Source organism: Humulus lupulus, chromosome 2, assembly GCF_963169125.1.
Source record: "Humulus lupulus chromosome 2, drHumLupu1.1, whole genome shotgun sequence".
Lineage (NCBI taxonomy): Eukaryota > Viridiplantae > Streptophyta > Magnoliopsida > Rosales > Cannabaceae > Humulus > Humulus lupulus.
In genome coordinates this window covers 186,550,544-186,577,127 of record NC_084794.1, presented here as the reverse complement: position 1 = coordinate 186,577,127, position 26,584 = coordinate 186,550,544, and the positions used below count along the sequence as shown (strand labels likewise).

At 41.5% G+C, this 26,584-nt stretch overlaps 1 protein-coding gene across 2 annotated transcripts; it reads left to right on the top strand.

Annotated features, from left to right (window-relative positions):
• The first annotated feature begins 57 nt into the window (after window positions 1-57).
• LOC133818801 (uncharacterized) lies at window positions 58-9,413 on the top strand. Of its 2 annotated transcripts, XM_062251864.1 has the most exons (4): window positions 58-6,296; window positions 6,484-7,857; window positions 8,025-8,380; window positions 8,460-9,413. In XM_062251864.1, exon 1 carries the CDS (start codon window positions 389-391, stop codon window positions 2,729-2,731), a length of 2,343 nt encoding a protein of 780 aa, XP_062107848.1. In that variant the 5' UTR covers window positions 58-388; the 3' UTR covers window positions 2,732-6,296; window positions 6,484-7,857; window positions 8,025-8,380; window positions 8,460-9,413. The 2 variants fall into 2 exon arrangements, with proteins under 2 accessions (XP_062107848.1, XP_062107847.1); XM_062251863.1 differs by having other exon boundaries at window positions 58-7,857.
• Window positions 9,414-26,584: the final 17,171 nt, after the last annotated feature.

Below are 26,584 nucleotides of genomic sequence, written 5' to 3'. Positions count from 1 at the left end.
GATCGCCTTAACTCTCATAGATGGGAGCCAGCAAGAGGAGATAGCCATGCTCGCTCAGGGGGGGCTCTGTCCGAAGTACGTAACGGCGGGAATGCCCCAAATAACCTATCTCAAGATAGGAGGGGCAATAACCCACCAAATATCAATGGATCCGGAGCTGTTGAACAGCCTCGGAATAACCAAGGACTTCAGGACCAAACCCTCGAGCGCCTGGCCCAGATGGAGGAGCTGATGAGGAAGCTCCTGTCAGAGAAAGAAAAAGATGAATATGATTCAGGGGACGAGATGGAGCTCTTCGCCCTCAGCATAGCAGCAACGGCTTACCCACCTGGTTTCCGTGCACCTGTCTTAGTTCAATGGGGACGGAGATCCGTCGGATCATGTGGGGATGTTCAACACCCTAATGATGGCCCACAACATTGGCCCTGAGCTGAGGTGTTTAATATTTCCTTCCACACTGATTGGACCAGCCAGGCAGTGGTTCAAGCAAGGCAAAAGACAGTCAATCAACTCCTGGAAAACTTTCTCGGCTGATTTCAAAAGGGCATTCCGAGCCTCCCAGGCTGCCCGCGTTCAGGCCGACTCTCTGGCTAACGTGAGGCAGCAGCCCGGCGAAACTCTGAAGGCCTACCTGAGCAGATTTGCGAACGTCGCTGCTTGGGCTAGAGACGCGGATGATAGCTCCAAGCTCATGGCCATGAGAACTGGAATCCTCGTCGGAGGGGAGCTCTGGAAAGATATACAAAGAAAGGGAGTCAACTCGGTTAACGAATTCCTCAACAGGGCCCAGGAATGGATCAACTTGGAGGAAGCCGAAGCCTCAGCTGCAGGAACCAGCCAGGTCCCTGATCAGCCCGTTGGAGTGGGGACGGAGGTCGTGGCAGCGACCCAAAACGTCACACAGAACAACCAGCTCGGTGGAGGCAAAAGAAAGGGGAATGGCGAAAACAGCCAGCACGGCCCAAAGAAGAATAAGTCCGTAGACAAGTTCAAGCCCGTCTACACGACTTATACAGAGCTTACCCAGTCTAGGGAGAATATCTTCCTAGCTAACTCTACTCGCCTCCCCTGGAAGAGGCCGGAGCCTTTGAAGCACCAAAAGGGGAAGAGAGACACCTCCAAGTTTTGCCGTTTTCACAACGATGTTGGCCACAATACTGATGATTGTAGGCATTTGAAAGATGAGATCGAGACTTTCATCCGAGCCAGCCCCTTGGCTCAGTTTGCGCGGAACAGGGTTCCAGCAAGTCGACCTGCTCCGGAAGTCCCGGCAAGTCAGCCCGGGTCTCGGATAGATCAGGACGTCCCTCCTCCCGTGATAGGAGGGGAGATATCCACCATCTCTGGAGGTCCGCATATGGCTGGCACGAGCAGGGGTGCCCAGAAGAGGTACGTGAACGAACTTAAGGCGCACAATGGAGTAGAGTTCGTCCCGGAGCAGCGCCTGCCAAAGCAACAACGATTGGAAAAGCAACCGATCATTTTTACAGAAGATGATGCGGGCCATGTCCAGTTCCCGCACAATGACCCTCTGGTTGTAGCAGTTCAGCTCGCTAATCGGAGGGTTAGGAGGGTGCTGATCGACAATGAGAGCTCGGTGAACCTCCTATTCCGGTCCACATTAGAGAAGATGGGTTTGACTGTCGCCGAGCTGAAGGCGACCTCCATGATGCTATATGGTTTTTCGGGAGAAGGATCAGCGACTATAGGGACTATCGAGCTGGTGATCACCCTGGGGGAAGGATCTCGGATAGTCTCCAAACTCCTCGAGTTCGTGGTCATCGACTGCTCCGCTGCGTACAACACAATTTTGGGACGATCTACGCTCATAGCTTTTGAGGCCGTCACTTCCATCCGCCACCTCGCGATGAAATTCCCTACTTCCAAGGGAATATGCACTATCCGTGGCGATCAGCTCGCTGCCAAGGAATGCTACAACATTTCCATGAAGGGAAAATCGAAACCCGGGCAGCTGGCAATGGCCATCCAAAGTGGTGAAGAGGAATCTCGGGACCCCTTGTCTGGTCTTGAGATTGAAAACCCTCAAAGCGCCGAAGGGGAAAATATCGTCTTGAGTGAGGATATTGACCCCCGAATAGGCGAGGACAGATCCGAGCTCCAAGTTATTGAGGAGCTTGAGGAAGTAAACATTGATCCGCAGAACCCATCACGGATGGTCAGGCTCGGAAAAAACCTCTGCAGCGAGAGGAAGGCGGAGCTGATCAGATTTCTGCGGGATAACCTAGATGTGTTTGTGTGGTCACACGAGGACATGGTGGGAATCAGCCCGAGTGTCATCATGCACACACTTCATCTGGATAAAAACGTTCCTGCAAAGTCCCAGAAGCAGAGACGCCTAGGAACAACCCGGGCTGAAGCCTTAGAGGAAGAAGTAGCCCGGCTAAAAAAATGTGGCTTTATCCGTGAAGCCAAGTTTCCGATTTGGGTTGCCAACCCCGTGCTGGTCCCGAAGCCCAACGGGAAATGGCGTACCTGCATCGACTTCTCCGACCTGAATAAAGCCTGCCCCAAGGATTGTTTTCCATTGCCAAGGATTGACCAGTTGGTGGATGCCACGGCGGGGCACGAGCTTATGTCATTTATGGACGCGTACTCTGCCCTCAAATACAGGAGGTTGATGCTTCCTGAACCGTTCATAAAGAGGTTCCCATTTGTTTCCTACCTCAGGCAGCTGCCCAATAACTGGCACCGACATAGAAGGTGCCTCTGAAACACTGGCCACTACAGGCACTTGTTGCTGTCTTAGGAGACGAAGCTCCTCCCCCTGTTTCAGCACTGTTGCCTGCAATTCATCAAACAACTGCTGCCAGTTCGCAGGAGCTGGCTTTGGAACCTGGGATTGGTCATTCACTTGACCTTGGCTGTTATTATTCTGGCCTGGATCACTCTGGCCAGCTGACATGTCTGTCTGCCCTGGATTCATTCTGTCACTGATACCTTACTGAAACAACAATCAATACGGCTAGTCAGGTAGTAATAACTAAACCTCTTGCCGCCTTACGGTCCAAGAACAAACAGACAATTATCACATTCCACAGTCATACACATATACGAGCAGATACATGTTTATAGCATTCAGCACACAGCATGTATCACATAATAACTCATAAACAACCACACTAATAAGCAGGTTCTAGCAATCTCAGTACTAATTAGCACACATTTGCTGAATATATAATATCTCAAGGCACAAGTTTAACATGGTGTCTCATGCGCACAGGTAAAGCATATATACCACATTTAAGCAGTTATACATATAACCACATAAATAGTTACCCAACCCATGAGTCGAGCTTGACTTTAGTGATGTGTGTACATGCCCAGCCAGTCTACAGGAACCTTAACCTTGGCATTGCTCTGACACCAAGTTGTAACGCCCTGGTAACCCTAGAACAGTTACGGTGAACAGTGAACCAGAGATTTGACCCGCTACCCGAGTCCTTTGGTTAAAAACGTGATCTAAGTGTTATTATCAGGTTAAGGTGAAAAACCAGTAAAAAGGAAATGATGCATTTCATTAAGTAAATAAACTGCTCATGAGCCATTCAAAACGTTTACAAGTTGTTTACAGTACAAAATGGTCGCTATTGTTTCAAATTTACAATCCCCGCCGACCTAAGCGGCAAAAATAGGGTAAACCCCTAGTCCCTCTGAAAACTCCTTGGCCGTGGTGGTCAAGCGGCCAAATATGTACACAACACCACCTAAGCTCTCCACTCAAGGTTGGGTGAACTTCTCTTTCCCTTTACCTGCACCACATAGCACCCATGAGCCAAGGCCCAGCAAGAAAACACAATAAAGCATGATATAATATCAACAATGATCATAATAATCATCCAGGACTAACAGTCCAAAACAGATAGGTGACAGTAGCAAAAGTCACAAAAGTGGGTACAGCTCCCTTTATCCATGTGACGATAGGGTCACCAGGGCTTAACTGATAAGTTATCCTTTCATAAGTTTGATCAGGATAGGTGTATGGTGAATAGTCACCAACATAACTTTCCTCATGACCATAGGGTCATAACCTTGGAACGTCGTTCCCTAGCCATGTGACAACAGTCACCGGGGCCTTATGCCCTGGCTCTGAGTACTAGTTTTAGACTAGTCAAGCGCTTATAAGTTCATCGACCTTAGGGTTGGTCCAGCATTAATGCCATAGAGCCATTCAATGCTGATATCGATTAGATCTAATCTTTATTCGGCCCTGCGTTTAGAATGCTTATGTCGTTTCTGACCTTTAGGTCAATGTCCCTGACTAGTCAGTGCCATACACAAGTAATCAACATTCACTAGCATTTAATATGCAATCCATGTCCACATATATCAACCAACATGCTTCAATAACAAACCATGCATGTCATATACATATACAGGGTGCAATTGTATTCATACACTGTTTTCTTACCTCTGGTTCAAGTGAGAATTAATATAAGAATGACCCTTGAGAACGATCAATCTTTTAATTCCTTGATGGTCACCTACTCATAACCAAAATATAGGATTCATCAATGAAAATGATAACAAAGGTTCCCAAACCAAAACCTAGCCTCCGAGACATCGTTTCCCACTAAACCGGGTAGTAGGATCGATCCCGAGGCCTAAGGTTTGAATCCCCAAGCTAAACACACAATTCTGCCAAAATTGCCCTGATGGGCCGCGGCTCACCCATCTGACAGGGCCATTTCCCTCACAAAAACAACCGTAGGCCGCGGCTCACCATAGCCATGCCACGGCCCTTTACCAGCACCAGGTTGCTTTCCCCTGCGTTTTCCCCCGGAACCAACCCTTCAAACCAGTTCCAAACCTCTTCCAAACACTCAATCCAACCCCTAAACATCACCTATATCAAATACTCATCAAAACCCAAGTTAAACATCAATCAAACTTCCATCAATTCAACTATCCATCAAGAGAGTTACAAACTAAAAACTCAAAGCTAAAACAGAGTAAAACCAGAAACCAATGGCTAAAACTCACCTCAAACCCGAGATTAAACCTCCTTCTATGGCTGAACCAAGTCTGCAAACCCAGTTCCTTGATTTTCTAGCTTAATTCCCCAATTCACGCTCAAAAACTCCAAAGAGGAAATGGAAGAGAGTGATGCACGGGAAGGAGAAGGAAAAACCCTGTTTTTGTTCTATTTTTCTACAGCCAACTAAAGGTCATATACATCCAACCAAATGACCTAAATGCCCCTAAGTCATTAAAAGTTTCTAAAACCTTCCCAAGGGAAAAATTGGTACTTTCGAACCTATACCGTTAATTATAATTAACGCTCTCCAATTCCCGCTAACCTCAACAATCTCAAACACCAATAATTCATATCCCATTACCCTATAATTCCCGGTAACGCTCTAATCATCAAAAATACCCCGAGACTCACCCCGAGCCCCGAGCTTAAGCCTGTTATGACCAAACCGATAAATTATACTTAAAGATTGTCTCATGCCGAATAACTCGAACCAATCCACATTATAATGTGGCCTCACAATATATCATTGACATGCAAACAAATATACAATTATGCCCTCAACGGGCCAAATTACCAAAACACCCCTGTAAACAAATGTGGACCCACATGCATGCATTTAACATCATATTATAATATAATTCTCATAAACATGCATAATTTCATTTAATGGCATAATTAAACAGTTATGGCCCTCCCGGCCTACTAATCCGGCCATTAAACCATATTAGGGAATCTGGGGCATTACAAAATCCCTAGAACCTCTTGAACTCTTCAAATTCCAATTCTTTGATCTTGTTGTAGTGTCCCATGAGTAAGAAAAACATGTTTGTATCCCATGCCCTTGAGATTTTTTGTCCCCTAAAAAATAATTTATTAGGAAAGCATGTATATGGCTGATCAGTCATCTTATTTGAGAGTCACCAAAATAACCTGAAAACTTAACCCAACAAGGGTACCATAAACACGCCCCCCAAGCCGTTCGAGTATGCCACCATCTGCTTGGATGCAAAGGCACAATCACTCGGACGCCAGGGCACCATCACTCGGACACCATGCATCCACTCGGGCACCACGCCATCTGCTCGGACCATGCCATCCACTCAGACCAGCACCCAGCCGATCGGACACTCTTCCATCCGTTCGGACACCACAAGAACAGCTCGGACGCACGCCATCCACTCGGACACCACGCAAACTGCTCGGGAACCATGCCATCCACTCGGACTAGCGCCCAGCTGATCAGACGCTCTTCCATCCGCTCGGACCTGAATGCTCCCAAGCCTTTGGGCTTGTAAAAATGGTTCATGCATTTTAGGCACCTAATTTTTTTTTCTTATTATTGTTACCCTCATACATGTTTATCTAGGGAGTAAAAAATATTTTTACTACTCAGAAAATATTTTACTGGGTAGTAAATAAATATTTTTCATTTGCATTGATGGATTTATGTTTGTTTGGTTCACTCACCTCCCCATACTTTTTTGTAGATGAATCTCTTCGAGAACAGGGGATGTGACAACCATACAAACTCTGATTCTTCAGTTCCCAAGTCAAGCGACACTCCTCAAAGCAGCGATTCTTCGTCCAAATCTCCTAGCAGTCGTACTCCCGAAGATCGCCTTCGTCGCCTTAAAAAAAACCTTCCCCGGTCGTCTTTATACTTCCTTCACGAAGAATAGTTTCTTAATCAACAGCTTCAACATCCGCCAATGAGGATGAAAAAATCTAATCAACTTCCTCAAGACCAAGATCCTCAAGTGGCTCGAAGAGGGACACAAAAGGTAATGGAACGTAGTAAAGCTCAAACTACAGCTTCTTCAAGGCCTCCTCGCCAGGTCCAAAAAGCTAGTAAACCCCGGAAAAAGACTACCTAGAACTTTACAACTAAGATTCGGAAATCAGCTGCTCTAAAACCAAGAAAAGATGAAGATGGAACGCCTTCTTGGTTTATAGTCAAACCTTGTAAACTCAACTCCAAAATGTTCAATAAACACATTCAGGCTTCGGGCCTTGAAGGAGTAAATATGATATTCCCGCGACCTCACCAGAGAGCTAACAATCCTGGGGGACCCTACTGCGCCTGGTCCAGATACCACATATTTGTAGGAGCTACTATCCCACTGCATCCCTTTTTTCATTCGGTAGTAGATTACTTCAATGTCTCTCCCTTCCAGATAGCTCCTAATGGAATTCAAGCACTATCTGCTCTATACATTCTTTATTATTTTTAAGGTTGGGATCCACCTACTCCTCATGAAGTGCATTACCTTTTTGACTTTAGGACCAACCTAAGCCACAAGAATACATGTTTTTTCCACCTCTTCCGTAGGCAAAAAGGGATTAAGTATCTCCATGGTATCGCTCATAAATCGAATCCCGGAAAATACTACACAAAATATTTCCTCACTTCAGATATTAAGGCCAACAACTTGGCTTTCACACATGCATGCCCTTTTCATCAACCTCTACCAAGTAGGGAAATGTATTCCCAAGCAGAAGAACTTGCTAACATGTCTATTGAAGAGAAAAATGTCAAGGAGTTGGTCAACGTGGAAAATCTTCAACTGGTGGGGTTATTATCAAGCAATCAGAACATCATAAAGGTCGGTACACTAAAGAAGCAAACACAACCGATCAATCAAATGTTGATACTGAAGTAGTGACAGATCAGTTCTCTCCTGAACTATCTCCCTACTCACGCCGACCAGGTGACCTTATTATTAAGGAACCTTTTCCAGAAGACCATCGCAGACGCGCCGTTCCTACCAGGCCGGGGAAAGGAAAGAACCTTGAGCTCCCTAGAGAAGTCAACTCATCATCTAAAGAAGAAATCAACTTTCTCGATGAAATTCTAAACTCAGGTTATTCTGCTAACAGCAACCATAGATTGGTGGTTTGTTAAAAATAACTGTCTTAGAGAATGATTGTGTGAAATCTATAAAGTTATGTGGTAATAGTAAACTTTCATTTACTTATATATTATCTCCCATGTTTACTAACGAGTCTTGTGCTTCACTCTTTTTTGCAGATCCAGATATGTTTAAACAATTCAACACTTTCTCTGCCCAAAAGAGGAAATCTAGGGAAGTTAGTAGCTCAAACCCTCCGAGCAAAGTCGCAAAGAATGTACCGACTAGCCAGGGGAGATTATCTGACCAGCCTATCACCATTCCGCAATTGACTCCTTCATCAATTCCTCCTTCTGCTAGCTTAACAACTACCCGATCGGCTAGCTTAAGTGAGCCACTTCGCATTGCTGGTGATATTGGAAAGGAATTGCTTGACCACACTCTACACCATGCTACAACAACTTAAACCTTTGAGTCTTTACCTCGGCTTAGTGTTGAAGTTGTCCTGAAAAGAGGTCTTGCTCAAATGATGAGTGTAAGTATTTTATCATCAAGACATCCCATTTTGTTATTAATTGTTTTTACTCTAAGTAACTTTCTGTTATCCATTTCAGGCACTTATCACTATCAGTCATGCTCAACACTGAGCAGTAGACTATAAGGAATTGGTCAAATTCTTGAATGATCAGTTGGTGGAATCCTAAGCGAAGATAAAGCACCTGACAAAATCTGAGAAAGACCTTCAAGAAAAAACTGAGCAGGCAAAAAAAATAGTTGCTGACCGAGAAAGAACATTGAAGGGTTGACGGATGAGAACAACAAACTCATCCAAACCAACAAGAAATTAATCGATCAGCAGGAGAAACATGTTCAAGAGATCGAGGAGTTGAAGCAGGATAAGGAAGCTGATCTCACTCGCTATGAAGAAATCTACTTCAACTGCTTCTACCAGATTTGGAAGCTGAACAAACCTCTCAACCTTGACTTTCTTTCTGAAGAAGCAAAAGTCGAGGAGCTCGCCAAATGTGAAGCCAAGGCTTCCGAGAAGGCAGCTCTTCCAGCTGGCATTGTGCCTGCCTCTCCTGCTCTATCTTTTCGACTTGAGGAAGCTCCTGATGACGACAGTGTTGACTAACCAGGAAACAATCTTCCCGACCAGTGAGCATCTTGGACCGACCAGAGAACACATTTGGCCGATCAGAGGCCATGCTCAACTAGAACAGTGAAAACTTTGTTCCCAACTAGTAGTTTACTTCTTTTTCTCGCACTTTTTGTGAAGAAAATTGCTGCTTAGTATCTTTGATATTTTTCTCGTACAGCCGAGCTGTTGGTATTTATACTTTACTTTTCTTTGCTAACTTGAAATATTCTAAGTCTTTTTAGACTTAAAACATTATAAGTTTTTTGTGAATAGTAAAGTCACTCTGATGTGTGCCTTATATTTTCGCATGAGTACTTAGTTTTCTAACTTAGAAATTCTAGACATTTCATAAGTCCCTACTAAGAATACTTTCTCACACTCTTATTGCTCTAACATTTTATGAGCATAATGTTTATTGTCACACGAATATCTGCTTCTAACTTGAAATTTTAAAAAATTCCAAGTTACTTAAGCTTTGTCAAACAAGTTAGCTTAATGGCATTTTTTTACTTCGAAAATTTACAAGTCAGCCTAAAAACAGATATCTTAACTCGTGCTCTTATTGCCTGTGTTAAATTATATACCAGTTTACCTCAGGTGCCCCCAGGTGATCAAGGTTTGAAAGATCCTTGGTCACTTGCTACTTGACCGAATTTGTTCGAGCAGTTAATTACTCGTGAAACACATAAAATATATGGAAAATATTCGAGCAGTTGAACACTGCTTGAATGTACCGATCAGTTGAACACTGTCCGATTTTACTGACCAGTTGAACACTGATCGGATAATTAACACACATGCACATTTGTAGCAGGAATCGACCACATTGCATGTAGTCTCTTTTATTACTCGTAAATTAAAAAGGACAAAACGTGTCTAATAATGAGTCTTAAACAACAAAAATTGTTCAAACATAAATAAATGACTGGTTAGCAAATAACTATCTCATAAACAAAACTCAAATAACAAGTTAAACAACTTGAAATTAAGCTACCACTCTAAAAGCGGTATTTTAGTGATAATATATCCTCATATACTTGCCATTCCAGTGGTTTTTGATCAGGCTCCATCCACCAAATCTGTGTTGGGGTTTTATGCCCTAATTAAAACCAAATTCTTTGTAATCTCATTTTATTATTAATAAAAGAATAGAAATCATTTTTGACTTGGTCAATCACTTTGCTCCCATGTTTTATTTTCATGATTATTTGTTTAATATAAACTTCTATTAAATCCCGAGCATATAGCTAATCTTATTTATAGTGACGTAATCACAGTGGAATATAAATATAATTATATGTTCAAAATAAGTTAGTCCTAAGATTAGTCAGTGCACAGGATTTACACTGACTTGCCAATCTACGATATAATCTACTTACACATTACAGTGTTATGTTCTTTCCAGAACATTAGCAAAGTAGATAAGATCAGATGTATTTGTTACATCGGACAGGACCGATATTGACAGTTGATAAGATAAGTAAACATACTGTTATTATCTATTCTAGTCATATCTTATAGTTGACCATAGGTCAATTCAATCTCAATTCTGAGTGGTTAGTATTCTAACTGATTGTATTATTTGAGTTCTTTGACTTGTTCATTACCAGCTTACCCTACGGACTAGCCCATACTTACATCTTGGGAACTCGGTAGTATAATTGAGTGGGAGTGTTAATCATAGATATGAACATCTATAGCTTCTGATGAAGAAGTGAAATGATGGTTTCCTTTTAGTTTGGTTCAAGGTGATAAATGATAGAGATCTCATTTCAGTAATTAAATTAGTTTACTGAAATATCATTTACAAGGAACTAAGTGTTTTAAGGATAAAATACAATGAGGGGTAAAACGGTATTTTAGTCCTATCTCATTGTAGACCGTCCATAGAGGATTGAGTGACAATTATGATTGTAACAATGGATAATTAATAGAGTATCTATATTTGTTATAGAGCGTTCTATGAATTCAAGAGTGCAATTCCAAGTCTATAGTGGAGTCACGAGGAATTAATAAGTTAGTAAATTTATTTGTATGATTTATGATAACTTATTGGAGCTTGATTTCATAGGCCCATGGTCCCCATTGTACCTTGGATAAAATCATCTTGATAGTCTCAATTAATTGATTTAATCATTAATTAGAATTATCAAAGTTGACCAGGTCAATTTTGGATAGTTTCACAGAGTTGTGTAATTTTGAGAAGAAAAGAGAAATTATGGCAGATTTATTAATTAAGATAAATTGGTATCTAAATTAATAAATAAGTTTAAATCAAGGTTCAAATTATAAATAATTAATTTGATAAAGGATTTAAATGATTATTTAATTAATTAAATCAATAGAAAATAATACAGGCCTTGATTTTAAGTCCAATGGGCTTATAATCAAATGGGAAATTTCACGGGCCTATAGCCCATGATAATTTCGACCTAGGGCTTCAAAATAGCTATTATTTTATTGATTTTTTAATGAAATTAAATGGCCTAATTGAGTCTATAAAAGGAGTGCTTATAGAGAAGTCAAAACAAGAAGTTTGATAAGTCTCAAGTCAGATTTTCTGATAGTTTTAAATTCTCTCTAAACACAAGTCCTTTTCTAAGCCACTTTGTTATTTTCTCTTCTTCTCTCTATATCTATCTCATGTGTTGAGAATTGCCCACACTAGTCTAGGTGGTTCTAAGGATACATTGGAAGATTGTGAAGAAATAGAAGATCGGTTCAGTTTCTTGATAATACTCTGCGACAGAAATGATACAAGAGTTAGAGAAACTGAAGGAAGGACTCTTTAATTCCGCTGCGTATACTGTAAGTGTTCTATTCTTTGTTTCTCTTGAATTCAATTTTAGAAACATGTTTTAGGCTATCTTGTATTAATTTGTTTAATATTAGATATACATGAAAATAAATAAAGATCCTGTATAAGCTTTTTCCAACAATCTGATCCTGGCACTCCCGCTCACGCCAAAGTGTCTGGGCATACCTCTCTTTTCTTTGTTACTATCCTCAACCAAGTTTGGACCTCCACATATAGTTTCTAAGGTAAAGTCCACAGGCCCGGGTTGCAAGGGTGGAGATCTCTATCGTTTGAACCCAGGATTGTTGCTGCCTCCTTCCCATTGGGGTGTCTTTGCTTGATACTTTTTCAACTTGCCCGACCGGAGAAGGAATTATATCTCATCTTTGAGGTGATTGCATTCATTTGTGTCATGGCCATAATCTCCATGGAACCGACAAAATTTGTTCATGTCCCTCTTAGATATCTCTTTCCTCATGGGTGGAGGTTTCTTGTAGAGAACTTCCTCATGACTGGCGAGATAGATTAATGCCTGACTAGCTAAAAGAGTTGTGTAGTTTGTGAATCGGGGCTCATACTTGGTCGGCTTATCGTTTGGACCCGACTTAGCCTTCTTTTCATCATGGCGGTCAGACCTGTTATTCCCACATTTCTTTCCGCCATTTTGACAATTTCCTCCATTCTTAGGAGGATCAGTTGATCCGCCTGGATTGTTTATGCCTTTCTCCTCTTTCTCAATCGCATCATCAAATTTCATATACTTGTCCGCTCGGTCAAGAAATTGTTGGAGTGTTGAAATTGGATTGCAATGTATACTATCCCACAAGGGGCTCCAATAAGTTATCCTAGAGGATATTGCAACCATCTTCCCCTCGTCTCCGACATCGGTTGCTCGGTTGGCCTCTCTCATGAATCTCTGCATATAATTCTTTAGAGATTCATCCTTTCCTTGTTTGATGTCAGCCAATTGGTTGGAATAAACTATAGGGGTTCGAGCAGCACTGAATTACCTACAAAATTCCTTCCTAAAAGATTCCCAAGAGGTAATAGAGTTTGGCTTGAATTTCCAATACCATTCTTGGGTAGTATCGGATAATGTGGTTGGAAAGACTCTACACCGGTAGTCGTCACGTACACCGAGCGGCTCCATTTGGTCCTCAAATTTCCCAACATGCCTAATGGGATCTGCCTTTTCTGTATATATTGGCAGTACTGGTGCTTTATACTTTGCTGGCGGCTGGGCTGCTCTGATCCTAGCACAAAAGGGACTGCCACTTTTGTGGCCTACTACATCCATTATGGAAGGTCATTTTGACAAACCTTGCACCGCAGCCGTTAGCGCATCAAGTTGGGCTTGGATGGCTGGCGCAACTGACGGGGTTCCAAGGTCGTGACCGCTCGGTCGGGCATTTCCATCTGGTACACTGTTGTCGAGTATTTCTACTTGGCTGGCATGGTGGTTCAGATTTTGCCCTTCGACCGGGACGGTCCTTCTCTTGTCTATGACAAAGTCCCTTAGATCTTCATGGGAAGTGCATCCTCCTAGGCGATCAAACAATGTGCTTTGAGTTTTTTTAGAAGGCTTACCGCGCGGGACCTGGTCTCTCCCACTGCGCTGCTAGTCGGGATGTAGTGGTGGCCTTCCTGTACGTGTTGGGCAGTCTTTTCCTCCTTGTTGGTTGTTGCCCTCTTTTTCCTTTGACCGGTCGGTGTGATGACTATCAGCCTCATCACGACCATGTCCATCTTTGAACTGTGAAGTTCCTTTATCTCGAGGAGTCCTGGTCTGATCATTCTTGGGTGGAGTCTTCTTACTGCCCGACTGGTGACTCCCTGATCTAGAAGTTTCTGATCGGTGGCTCCTAGAGGGGGTTCTAGAGTTCTCCATCTGCTGGATTGGACCCCATCATCCTCCCGACCAGGGGGGTTACTCCTGCTTCTGTCTGGTCCTCGAGAATTGGCTCTGTCAGTGGTCCTCCGACCAGCATTATTATTTCTTGGTCCCTGGGTGGCTGCTTGTGCTGTGTCTTGAGCATTGGCTTGGGCCAATTGGGTAGCCACTTCTAGAGCAAGTGCTGCTTCACGATGTCTCCAGTCGACTTCCTCATGTCGTTTTCTGATCTCTCTGCTTCTAGCCTCCATATCGCACCTTTGCTGCTCTAACGCAGCTCTCTGCCTGGCCATCTCTTTAGCAAAAGACTCTTGTCAGGCGTTAAATTACATCATCTCCTCTTGGAAAGAACCTATTGCTTCCTGGAGTTGTTCCACTTCCGGAGTGGTCTCCTCGAGAAAGACCCTGGGCTCAGTCTCAGGGTTCTGAGGTCCAGAACATTCTGCTCTAGCAGGCTCTTTTTATGTACTTGGCTTTTTGGAGGCCATGCTGGTATTCTTGGGAGCCATATTGATAGGGTAGCAGTGTATTTCTTCTATTCAGACTCTCAATGAAAGCACCAAAAATGTTGACCACGATTTTGGCCAACGACGAATAGACGTCAAAACTACAGTAAACCTTCAAGAGAAAATACGACACCGATAATTTTATAGTGGTTCAGCCCCAATTTATTGGTAATAGCCTAATCCACTTGGAGTTGTGATATATAGATCTACACTTAAGATCAGATGAACATGTGTCAACTGAGTTTCTTAAGTGTGAATGAAAAAGTACAAGATTTCTCTCTCAAGAATACCAACTTTCTCTCAGAAAAATCACTCAAGAATACCCGAGTTCCCAAAAGCTTAGATAGAAAAAATCGAATAAGAATCCTCAATGATGCCATTTGCTCTTTATTTATGGGCTCATGGATCGTACAAATCAAAGTCCCTCCATAATCGAGATAATCCAGTTGTTCTAACCAATATTTAATCAATAATCAAATTACAACAATATAACTATTACTTCGGGATATCTGAGAGATTCGCGCGGTCGTTACGAGTGATTCGGGTTGAAGTCGTTACTGAAATTTTGCTGAAAAGTCATAGGCTGAGCTTCTGATCTATCTGGTTGGCCAACTCTGCTCTCTGGAGTGATATTGGTCGGCCAAAACACTCTTCTAGTTAGGAAAAACATTTGACTGGTCGGCCAAAATGCTTTACTGGTCGGCCAAAACTAATGACTGATCGGCCAAAATACTTCACTGGTCGGCCAGAACATTTTACTAGTCAATTAAAAATCTTTACCGGTCAGACAGAAATTCTACCGGGTCTGTCAAATCACTTCCAAACCAAATAAATTATTTTCATGTCCAGTAATATCACAACTCCGAAGATTAATCTCAAACCTTTGCCCTGCCATTCATTGCCATTGTCACTTTTGATTACCACGTCATCATATTCAAATTTTGGGGATAACAGCTAATTTTGTAAATCCCTTAGATTGGCCGACCCAAACTTAAAACGTTGTTGTATATGGTATAGGTTATGAAATGAAGTTGCTAACTTTTGTTAAAAAGTGTTGATTGCTTGTTGTGCTTGATATGTTTGGCATGCTTAATAAGGTTAATTAACTATCAGTGTCAATATTAACTTCTCGTCCTTATCCGTTTAGGAGCTTTGATTTGAAATCAAACAAATGGCAAGGACAAGAGCTCAAAGAGGAAGGGGTGTTGCTGGCTGAGGCCAGGCCATGCCTGCTGATAGAGCTCAGAACGCGCCTGCTGCTAGAGCTCCAAACCAAGCTGCTAGAGTTCGCAAGATAGCCGAGTAGATAAATAATTTACAAAGGCTAGTGGAGATGCAGGGAGCCCAAATTGAAAGAGGGAAAAAGAGACAGGAGGACGCTGATGCCCTCCAAGCTGAAAGATTTAACACCCTTTTGGGATGACTCCCCATGCCACCCAATAATGCTCAAAACAACGAAGTACCACCTAAAAACAATGAAGAACAGAACCTGGCCCGCAGGTTATCATAGAGCAACCTATACTGCCAGTAGAAGCACCAAGAGCTGCCCGAGCAAAACCTATATCAGAAAGGTTCGGCAACCAAAATCCACCTATATTCGAGGGGGGCAGTGACCCTTCAATGGCAGAGGAATGGATCAGTATTTTGGAAAGAATCTTCGACTTCATTGGAACTACCGAGAGAGATAAGGTAGTTTGTGTGACCTATATGCTGAGAAAAGATGTCCGCATCTGGTGGAACGCAGCCAAGAAAGGGCATAATATTGCCGAGATGGAATGGCTAGAGTTCATGACCTTGTTCAATGGAAAGTACATTAGTAAGGCATTGATCGAGCACAAAGTGAATGAATTCACTAATCTGAAGTAGGGAACGTCGAGTGTGCAGGACTACGTTCGAATAATAATTAAAATAATTTTTGGTGAATATTATTTTAATAAATGAAGTGGGAGTTTATCGCTTTAGACCATAGTGTGGGGACTTAGATGTGAAATAAATCTAAGATGGACATCTTGTTCAAAGAGTTTTAGTATATGATTTTATGTATTTGGAATCCACATAAAATTATAGAATCATTTGAGACTATGATTTTGGGATTTATTCACTAAGAGTCAATGAATAATTCAAAAGGAATTTTATGGAATTAAAATTATGATTTTATGTTGAAAGGACTCACATAAAATCATAGACATAAGTTTATACCAAAGTTGCATTATTTAGTGCTTAGACCATAGCTTATTTTAATTATTTTAAGCTATGGTTTAATGCATTATTTTGGATAAGTATATGTAACTTTTAGCACATATGCATTGTGCTTCTTCATTAAGTCTCAGCCAAGCACTCTAAATGGGAGGGAAATTTTTGAATATCTAAGGGTGGTTATTAGAGGTTGAGAGGAAGTTAGAGACATTATCCCTCATTTGCATCAGTCATTGGTGATATTGGAAAGAAGGACCGAGAGAGAGGAAGAAGAAGAAGTGCACAGTGCTTGTAGTGTTGTACGTTCGGGTCCAAGGGAATAAGAACAAGGTGAGTTATTTTCTTTGGGTTTTTTTATTGAAGTTACAGACCCTCAACACGTTCATAGAACCTCTTAATCCATTGTAGAAGAAAGCAAAGGAAAGGAGAGTATTCTTGAAGGTTTCGGTACAAGAACAGTTCGAAGGAAAAACGTAAGTACGAACCTACTTTGCGTTGATTTTTCTCTTAGATTCTGAGTACCAAATTCATGTCGAATGGTTTTGTTGTGTTCATAGTGTTTTGGACTAAGTTGAGGAGAAAAAAGAACACACCAAGAACCGACCACAGTAAGAGGTATATATTCATAGATTTCCTTCGAAGTTTTAAGTTTTCGATTTTTCATTTTCGTTTCTTAGGATGGTGATGAATTTATGGGCTGTTATGTATGGTTTTAATCAGCGTTTTAGGACTAGAGAATACCCTTAAGGTTCTAGGGATAGTTTAATATATGTGTTCTTGAAGTTTGAGATGATTTGGTGGTGGTTGAAGATGGGTGGTGATGGCTGGCCGTGCGTGGGGATACCACTTTGGGTGGCCACGCGTGGAGGCCAGTGGTGGTGATGGTGGTGCTAGTGGTGGCCGAAGTGATGAGCATGGTGGTCTAGGGAGTGAGATCGTGGCTGCCATGGTGAGAAACCTTGGTTCGGATGGCCATGGCTGAATATGTGAAGAGGTTGATGAGAATGGGGTCACGTGCATGCATGTGTGCATGACCCAGCTGGTTACAATTGGTTATAAATTTGTAACCAAAAGGAAAAAGTGGTATTTGGTCTCGAAACTTTAGGAAGTTACTGCAAGGCTTGGGATTACATATTCTAAGATCAAAATCTAATTATAGTTAATTGTTCAAGTATAATAATTTACAAGCTAGGCTCGGGAATTATTATGTGAGCTTCAAGAAAAATTCTAGGTTTGGGAGCTAGTTTCAAAGTTTAGATTTGATGACTTAGAACCTACGAAATATTTTCAAGGACTTAGAAAATATTTTAGAAAGTACAGTATTACCAATTTTAAGTCTCAAGATCAAGAAGTGGGCTCGGGGCTCGTGAATTGGACTCGAGCATCGGAAAACAGAATTTTAAGAAATAATTGGATTTTTGACTTGAAGTTTCGAACATGGCCTAGGATAAAATTATTATTGGAAATAATAATTTTCTAAGTTGAGTTTGGGATTATGAGAGGGGTATTATGGTCATTTTACCCCAACGGCTCGGGTTTGGGCTAGGGTCGGGAATTTCAGTTTTGTTTTTTTTAAATTCCCTTATATAGTTTAGAATCCTAGTAAGCATAAACTAAGACATATTGTCCCAATATGATTATAGGGTCTAAACGCGATCGGAAATACTCACAAAGACATAATTCACAAAAGCTAAGGACAAGAGGTAAGGAAGTATACACCAAGAGTAGCTTAGCTTGTTGTGATCTTAGTGAATTGTTTGCATGTTTGTATACTGCTGGTTAAATTCTAGTTGCTATATATATGTGTGATTATATGGCTGGATGCGCATGATAGTACCCATCTATCGGGTTTGAATGTGCTTAGTGCAGTAAAGTTATCATGAATGCATGTGCAATGTTTGTGACTGTCAAGGGAAACCTTGTGAGGGTGGACCCCATGTAGCCGTGTAGTGGGGTTAGCCGTCCAGTCAGTAAAGTCATCGGGTTTTAGCGGAGTATACCCCTTTGGCACGGGAGGTGAGTATTCTCTGGGCCGCGGAGGCCACCCGGGGATCATGACCCCACAGATAACTCGATGGCTTAGTACAAGGCCTTGTGAAGGCGGATTCCCCATGTAGCCGTACAGTGGGGTTATCCGCCAAGTCAATAAAGTCATCATGTTTTAGCGGAGTGAACCCCTTTGGTACGGGAGGTGAGTATTCTTTGGGCCGTGGAGGCCACACTGGGATTAAAACCCCACATATAACACGATGGCTCAGTTATATGTTTTTAGTATGTTACGCAACACTTTGACTTATGTGAATATGCTAGACGTATTGCTCAGTTTGCTATTTCTATATATGCATTTCTGTTTTGCAAAGTTTGCTTTGGATAGTAGAGTCATAAGTTGTAGCTAGCTTCCTTACTGAGCGTTATAGCTCATCAGTTACTCTCTGTGTGTAGGTAAGGGCAAAGCTTAAGGAGCAGTGCAATAAGCTGGAGGGGATTTTGTCTGAAGTATGCATATTGTGAAACAACTGACCTGCAGGGTTGTCAGGGTTCTCTTAAGTTTTCCACTGAGTCCAGTAACAGTTTTATCAATTTCATGTTTACTAGTTTACCTAAAGAAAGCCATGTGGCTACAAACTATTTCTTAAGTTACGTTTAAACTACATGTTTTTTTTTAAACTATGAGATCCCATCCAAATACTATTTTATTTCAAAGTACTCCAATGTAAAATTTTCTAAAGTTTATTTAGTTTTTAACGTCCGATTTTTACCAAAGTTGACCGTAAGGGTCCAGTTGACCCCGGATAGTCATAGTCGTGTTCGGTGGGTCTAGTTAAGAAAAGTCAAGTCGTTACATTTGGTATCAGAGCCTGCGTTACTTAGGCTCCTGTAGACCCTCACAGTATGCATATGAAGATCAAAAAGGCCCCAGCTACCTCATTGTAAGTATATTTTTAAGTTCATCAAGTACTTTTGAGTTTAACCATAATTTTGGGTTTCTTAATGACTAGATAATGGTGATGATGAAGAGAATAGTTATGTCCAACCGAGGACAAGGGGCTAAGGAAACCCGAGATTATTGAATCCAAAGGACTAGGGAAATGAAAATGAGCCTGAGGATAGCTATGATGAATTCGAGAGGCTAATTAGGCATATCATTGCAGTGAATTATGTCATTCAAGAGATTAAGTGGGTAGGGGGCTTACTTAAGTGTCTATAGTGTTTTGAGGTTCTAATGAGCACAATCTCATGGCTGAGTGTTAGGGATGCTCGTAACCAGGCCTGGAGCGAGGTAGCTCATTTAGAAGGTTAAGCCCTAAATCAATATTCGGCTATGGGGAAGAGATTCCCTAGGATCTACTTTGAGAACATAGCCAAGAAAGTTTGGTTTAACCCTTTAAGGATCAATAAAATAAACCATAGTAAGAAGAGGTGGGTACAAGGAACCCTTGAGCTACCCAGGGGAGTGATTAGGGAGTTGTCTCCAGAACTTAGGAAAGAATAGAAGGATTCATTCCTAGTCCATATGGTAGTATGTGACACCAACAGTAGTCAGGCCAGGGCTGGAATTGGGATTTAGAAGTTATTTCCTTTCCGGTTAGTGAGTGAACAGGGGGTTCTGTCCTTGTTTTAGGATATGTTTGCATGATTTTTATGATGTTAGATTGTTGTATTTCATTTATTTTCAGTTGACTACTTATGTATCGAAATCATGTATTAAGTTTGAAGTAATATTAATGACAAGTTATTTTGCTCTTTTCTCCTTATTATACAATTGTATGAAGTATGTGAGGTTTGAAACTCAGTTTATATTATTGTTATTGTTCTCTTCGAGTTCTGGCTAGAATGTGTCAGGCCTTTTTCTCAATGGATAGAAGATTTATCGTTCATAGTTTAGGCTCTTTGGCTTAAGGATTTTGAACGAATCGCGATGCCTCCACGAAGAGTTGTACGGCGAGGAGTGAATAGGGCCCAGACACCAGAAAACCTGAACCCAGGAAATGCCAACATGGATGAGATTGCTTGTCTTCAAAAAGAACTTAATTGAGCACCTAGGGTTGGAAGGCCACCAGCCCATCAAGTTGTGGAGGTGAGGCCACAACAACTTGCTCAACCAGATCCGGTATACGAACATTTCTGAAAGATGCACCCTCCACCCTTCAAAGGAAGCGTGTATCCTATGGAAGCTGAAGAATGGATGAGTTCTAGGGAATCCATTTTTGAACTAATGTAGTTGGAAGACCGAGCTAAAGTATCCTATGGTACTTATATTCTGAAGAAGGATGCCCGCATCTGGTGGGAGAACACAAAGCTTATCCAAGATGTTAGAGCTATGACATGGGTGGAGTTCGTACAAGCTTTCAATGAATAATTTTACAATGAGACTATCAGAGCTTCTAAGGTGGATGAATTTGTGAACCTGATCCAAGGAGATACCACTGTAGCTCAATATGTGCAACAGTTCAACAGGTTGGATAAATTTGCTGGAAATTTAGTGGCCAACGAGGAAGCTAAGGTTGACAAGTTCATGAGAGGGCTCAAGCCAATGATTGCCCGAGATGTAGAATTGGCTAGTGCGGAGAGAATCACTTATGCACATGTCATATTCCTATAGCCAATCTCTTATTCAATGTGCGAGTTGATTGGGGTGCTACCCATTCTTTTATATCAACGTGCATGATAGAGAAAGTAGGAAGACCTAGAGAGGTGTTTTCGATAGGATTTAGTACGATGTTGCCGTCTGGAGAGATGATGACATCTAGAAGATGGGTACGCGCGGTGCCGATGACTATAGATGGGCGAGAACTCTACGCTAACTTGATTGAGCTGGCTATGAAAGAGTATGACGTGACACTTGGAATGGATTGGCTCTCCAAGTATAGTGCAACCATCGATTGTAGGAAAAAGATCGTAGTGTTCCAACCCGAAGGGGAAGAGAAGTTCGTATTCAAGGGAGAAAGTACGGGACCCAAAACGCCAATCATCTCAGCGCTCAAGGCAAAGAAGATGATGGGAAAAGGGCACCAAGCATTCCTAGCTAGTATAGTGGACACAACTAAGAACACGCCACAACGACTTGAGGACATTAAAGTGGTGTGTGAGTACCCCGAGGTGTTCCTAGAAGATCTACCAGGCTTACCCCCGGATCGAGAGGTCGAGTTCGTGATCGAGTTAGCACCAGAGACAACCCCTATTTCAAAAGCACCGTATAGGATGGCGCCTTCAAAATTAAAGGAGTTGAAGGAACAGCTGCAAGAGCTGCTTGACAAAGGATTCATTCGACCAAGTCATTCACCATGGGGAGCTCCGGTACTATTTGTGAAGAAGAAGGATGGATCGATGTGTATGTGCATTGACTATAGGGAACTGAACAAGGTGACGATAAAGAACAAATATCTGTTACCTAGAATTGACAATTTGTTTGACCAATTACAAGGGGCAGCAATATTCTCTAAGATAGATTTGAGATCGGGATATCATCAGCTTAAGATAAAGGAAAATGATATACCCAAAACCGCTTTTAGGACTTGGTATGGACATTATGAGTTTTTAGTAATGTCATTTGGTCTGACAAACGCCCCTGCAGCATTCATGGATTTAATGAACAGGGTGTTCAAGGAGTATTTATACAAGTTTGTAATTGTCCTTATTGATGATATTTTGATATATTCGAAGACAGAGGAGGATCACGAGGATCATTTGAGAAAGGCGCTTCAGAGGCTCAAAGAACAACAATTATATGCCAAGCTAACGAAGTGCGAGTTTTGGGTAGAGAAAGTGGCATTTCTAGGCCACATAGTAACCAAGGACGGAGTATTAGTGGACCCAGTTAAGGTTGAGGCTGTCTAGGATTGGCCAAAACCAAAGAATGTCACTGATGTAAGAAGTTTTCTTGATCTAGCCGACTATTACAGGAGATTCGTGGAAGGATTATCCAAATTGGCAATGCCACTAACAAACCTTACTCGCAAACAACAGAAGTTTGTGTGGTTTGATAAATGTGAACTAAGTTTTCAGGAGTTAAAGAAGAGATTACTTATCGCTCCAGTGTTGTGTGTACCCAAAAGTGACGAAAAGTTTGTTGTCTACTGTGATGCATCCAAGATGGGTTTGGGATGTGTACTGATGCAAACCGGAAAAGTGGTGGCTTACGCGTCCAGACAACTAAAAGAATATGAAAAGAGATATCCAACACACGATTTAGAGTTGGCAGCTGTGATTTTTGCCTTAAAAATATGGAGACATTATCTCTACGGGGACAAATGTGAAATATACATGGACCACAAAAGCCTTAAATATATTTTTTCACTCAGAAGGAGTTAAACATGAGGCAAAGGAGGTGGCTCGAGCTAGTTAAAGATTATGATTGCGAGATACTATATCATCCCGGAAATGCTAATGTGGTGGCTGATGCCTTAAGCCGACGAACTCATGGCACCATTGCAGCTTTAGGATTGGTGGAAGCTTCGTTACAGAAAGAGATAGCGAAAGCTGGGATAGAAATAGTTACAAGCAAGTTAGCCAATCTCACATTGCAATCAGATCTCTTGGAAGAGATTAAAGAAAAGCAAAAATTGGATGACAATCTGGTTAAACAAGAAGCCTTGTTACAAGAAGAGAATAGTGGGAACTTCACAATGTCGGAATGCCAGATATTAAGGTACAAGGGCAGGGTTTGTGTGGCTAGCGACCAAGAGGTCAAGGATAAGATTCTTGAAGAAACACACACAACGCCTTACTCGTTGCACCCTAGCGCAACAAAGATGTACCAAGATCTTAAGTCCATGTATTGGTGGTCGGGAATGAAGAGGGACATAGCCGGGTACATAGCTAAGTGCTTGGTTTGTCAACAAGTGAAAGCAGAACACCAAAGACCCGATGGGTTACTGCAACCGTTACCAATACCTGTATGGAAATGGGAAGATATCGCTATGGACTTCGTGGTTGGTCTACTAGTGACTACAGAACGTCACGATGCAGTTTGGGTGGTAGTGGACCGCCTTACTAAGTCAGCTCATTTTATCCCGGTGAGAATGACGTACACTATGAATCAATTTGCAAGGCTGTATATGAAAAAGATAATCAGACTCCATGGTGTACCAGTATCTATAGTTTCAGACAGAGACTCGAGGTTCACATCAGGTTTCTGGGAAAGCTTGCAAGAGGAAATGGGTACGAAGTTGAAACTCAGCACAACCTTTCACCCGCAAACAGATGGGCAGTCAGAAAGAACCATCCAGATACTGGAGGTTATGCTGCGAGCATGCACCTTAGAATTCAAGGGTTCTTGGAAGGAGTATTTGTACCACATTGAATTTGCGTACAATAATAATTACCAAACAACCATCGGAATGGCCCTATACGAGATGCTTTATGGCAGGAAGTGTCGCTCACCCTTACATTGGGATGAAATAGGAGAGAGGCGACTAGCTGGGCCAGAACTGGTGCTTGAGGCTACGAGTGCTATAGAAAGAATAAGAAAGCATATGCTCATAGCTCAGAGTAGACAACAGAGTTATGCCAATGCCAAAAGGCGGGACATCGAGTTCGAGATGGGAGATAAAGTATTCTTGAAAGTCTCGCCAACAAAAGGGTGTTAAGAGGTTTGGGAAAAAAGGGAAGTTAAGTCCCAGATATGTAGGTCCTTTTGAGATTCTCGAGAGGATGGGACCAGTTGCTTATCGCTTAGCCCTACCTCCCGCGTTGGCTAGTACCCACAATGTGTTTCATGTCTCCATGCTCAGAAAGTATGTGTCTGATCAGTCCCATGTGCTTAGTTACGAACCGCTAGAGCTACAACCGGACTTAAGTTATGAAGTTAAACCAATTAAGATACTGGAACGGGGAATCAAAGAGTTGAGAACTAAAAGGATACCCCTAGTTAAAGTCTTGTGGAGCAATAGTGCGGTTGAAGAAGCTACTTGGGAACTGGAGGATGACATGCGCGAGAAGTATTCCGAGATGTTTGCGTAAGAAAAATTTTGAGGACGAAATTCTTTTAAGGTGGGAAGGGTGTGATTACCCGGATTTTTTTATTTATTTATTGTGTTTTATGTAAACATTGTTCTGTGAATTTTTTTTATTAAGAGTAGGAATAATAATTAAAATAATATTTGGTGAATATTATTTTAATTAATGAAGTGGGAGTTTATCGCTTTAGACCATAGTATGGGGACTTAGATGTGAAACAAATCTAAGATGGACATCTTGTTCAAAGAGTTTTAGTATATGATTTTATGTATTTGGAATCCACATAAAATCATAGAATCATTTTAGACTATGATTTTGTGACTTATTCACTAAGAGTCTATGAATAATTCAAGAGGAATTTTATGGAATTAAAATTATGATTTTATGTTGAAAGGACTCGCATAAAATCATAGACATAAATTTATACCAAAGTTTCATTATTTAGTGCTTAGACCATAGTGGATTTTAATTATTGTAAGCTATGGTTTAATGCATTATGTTGGACAAGTATATGTATCTTTCAGCACATATGCATTGTGCTTCTTCATTAAGTCTCGGCCAAGCACTCTAAATGGGAGGGAAATTTTTGAATATCTAAGGGTGGTTATTAAAGGTTGAGAGGAAGTTAGAGACATTATCCCTCATTTGCATCAGCCATTAGCGATATTGGAAAGAAGGACCGAGAGAGAGGAAGAAGAAGAAGTGCACAGTGCTTGTAGTGTTGTACGTTCGGGTCCAAGGGGATAAGAACAAGGTGAGTTATTTTCTTTGGGTTTTTCATTGAAGTTACAGACCCTCAACACGTTCATAGAACCTCTTAATCCATTGTAGAAGAAAGCAAAGGAAAGCAGAGTATTCTTGAAGGTTTCGGTACAAGAACAGTTCGAAGGAAAAACGTAAGTACGAACCTACTTTGCGTTGATTTTTCTCTTAGATTTTGAGTACCCAATTCATGTCGAATGGTTTTGTTGTGTTCATAGTGTTTTGGACTAAGTTGAGGAGAAGAAAGAACACACCAAGAACCGGCCACAGTAAGAGGTATATATTCATAGATTTCCTTCGAAGTTTTAAGTTTCCGATTTTTCATTTTCGTTTCTTAGGATGGTGATGAATTTATGGGCTGTTATGTATGGTTTTAATCAGCGTTTTAGGACTAGAGAACATCCTTAAGGTGCTAGGGATAGTTTAATACGTGCGTTCTTGAAGTTTGAGATGATTTGGTGGTGGTTGAAGATGGGTGGTGATGGATGGCTGTGCGTGGGGGATACCACTTTGGGTGGTCACGCGTGGGGCCAGTGGTGGTGATGGTGGTGCTAGTGGTGGCCGAAATGATGTTCATGGTGGTCTAGGGAGTGAGATCGTGGCTGCCATGGTGAGAAACCTTGGTTCGGATGGCCATGGCTGAATATGTGAAGAGGTTGATGAGAATGGGGTCACGTGCATGTGCATGACCCAGCTTGTTACAAATGGTTACAAATTTGTAACCAAAAGGACAAAAAGTGGTATTTGGTCCCGAAACTTTAGGAAGTTACTGCAAGGCTTGGGATTACGTATTCTAAGATCAAAATCTGATTATAGTTAATTGTTCAAGTATAATAATTTATAAGCGAGGCTCGGGAATTATTATGTGAGCTTCAAGAAAAATTCTAGGTTTGGGAGCTAGTTTCAAAGTTTAGATTTGATGACTTAGAACCTACGAAATATTTTCAAGGACTTAGAAAATATTTTAGAAAGTACAGTATTACCAATTTTAAGTCTCAAGATCAAGAAGTGGGCTCGAGGCTCGTGAATTGGACCCGAGCATCGGAAAACAGAATTTTAAGAAATAATTGGAGTTTTGACTTGTAGTTTCGAACATAGCCTAGGATAAAATTATTATTGGAAATAATAATTTTATAAGTTGAGTTTGGGATTATGAGAGGGGTATTATGGTCATTTTACCCCAACGGCTCGGGTTTGGGCTAGGGTCGGGAATTTCAGTTTTGTTTTTTTTAAATTCCCTTATATATTTTAGAATCCTAGTAAGCATAAACTAAGACATATTGTCCCAATATGATTATAGGGTCTAAATGCAATCGGAAATACTCACAAAGACATAATTCACGAAAGCTAAGGACAAGAGGTAAGGAAGTATACACCAAGAGTAGCTTAGCTTGTTGTGATCTTAGTGAATTGTTTGCATGTTTGTATACTGCTGGTTAAATTCTAGTTGCTATATATATGTGTGATTATATGACTGGATGCGCATG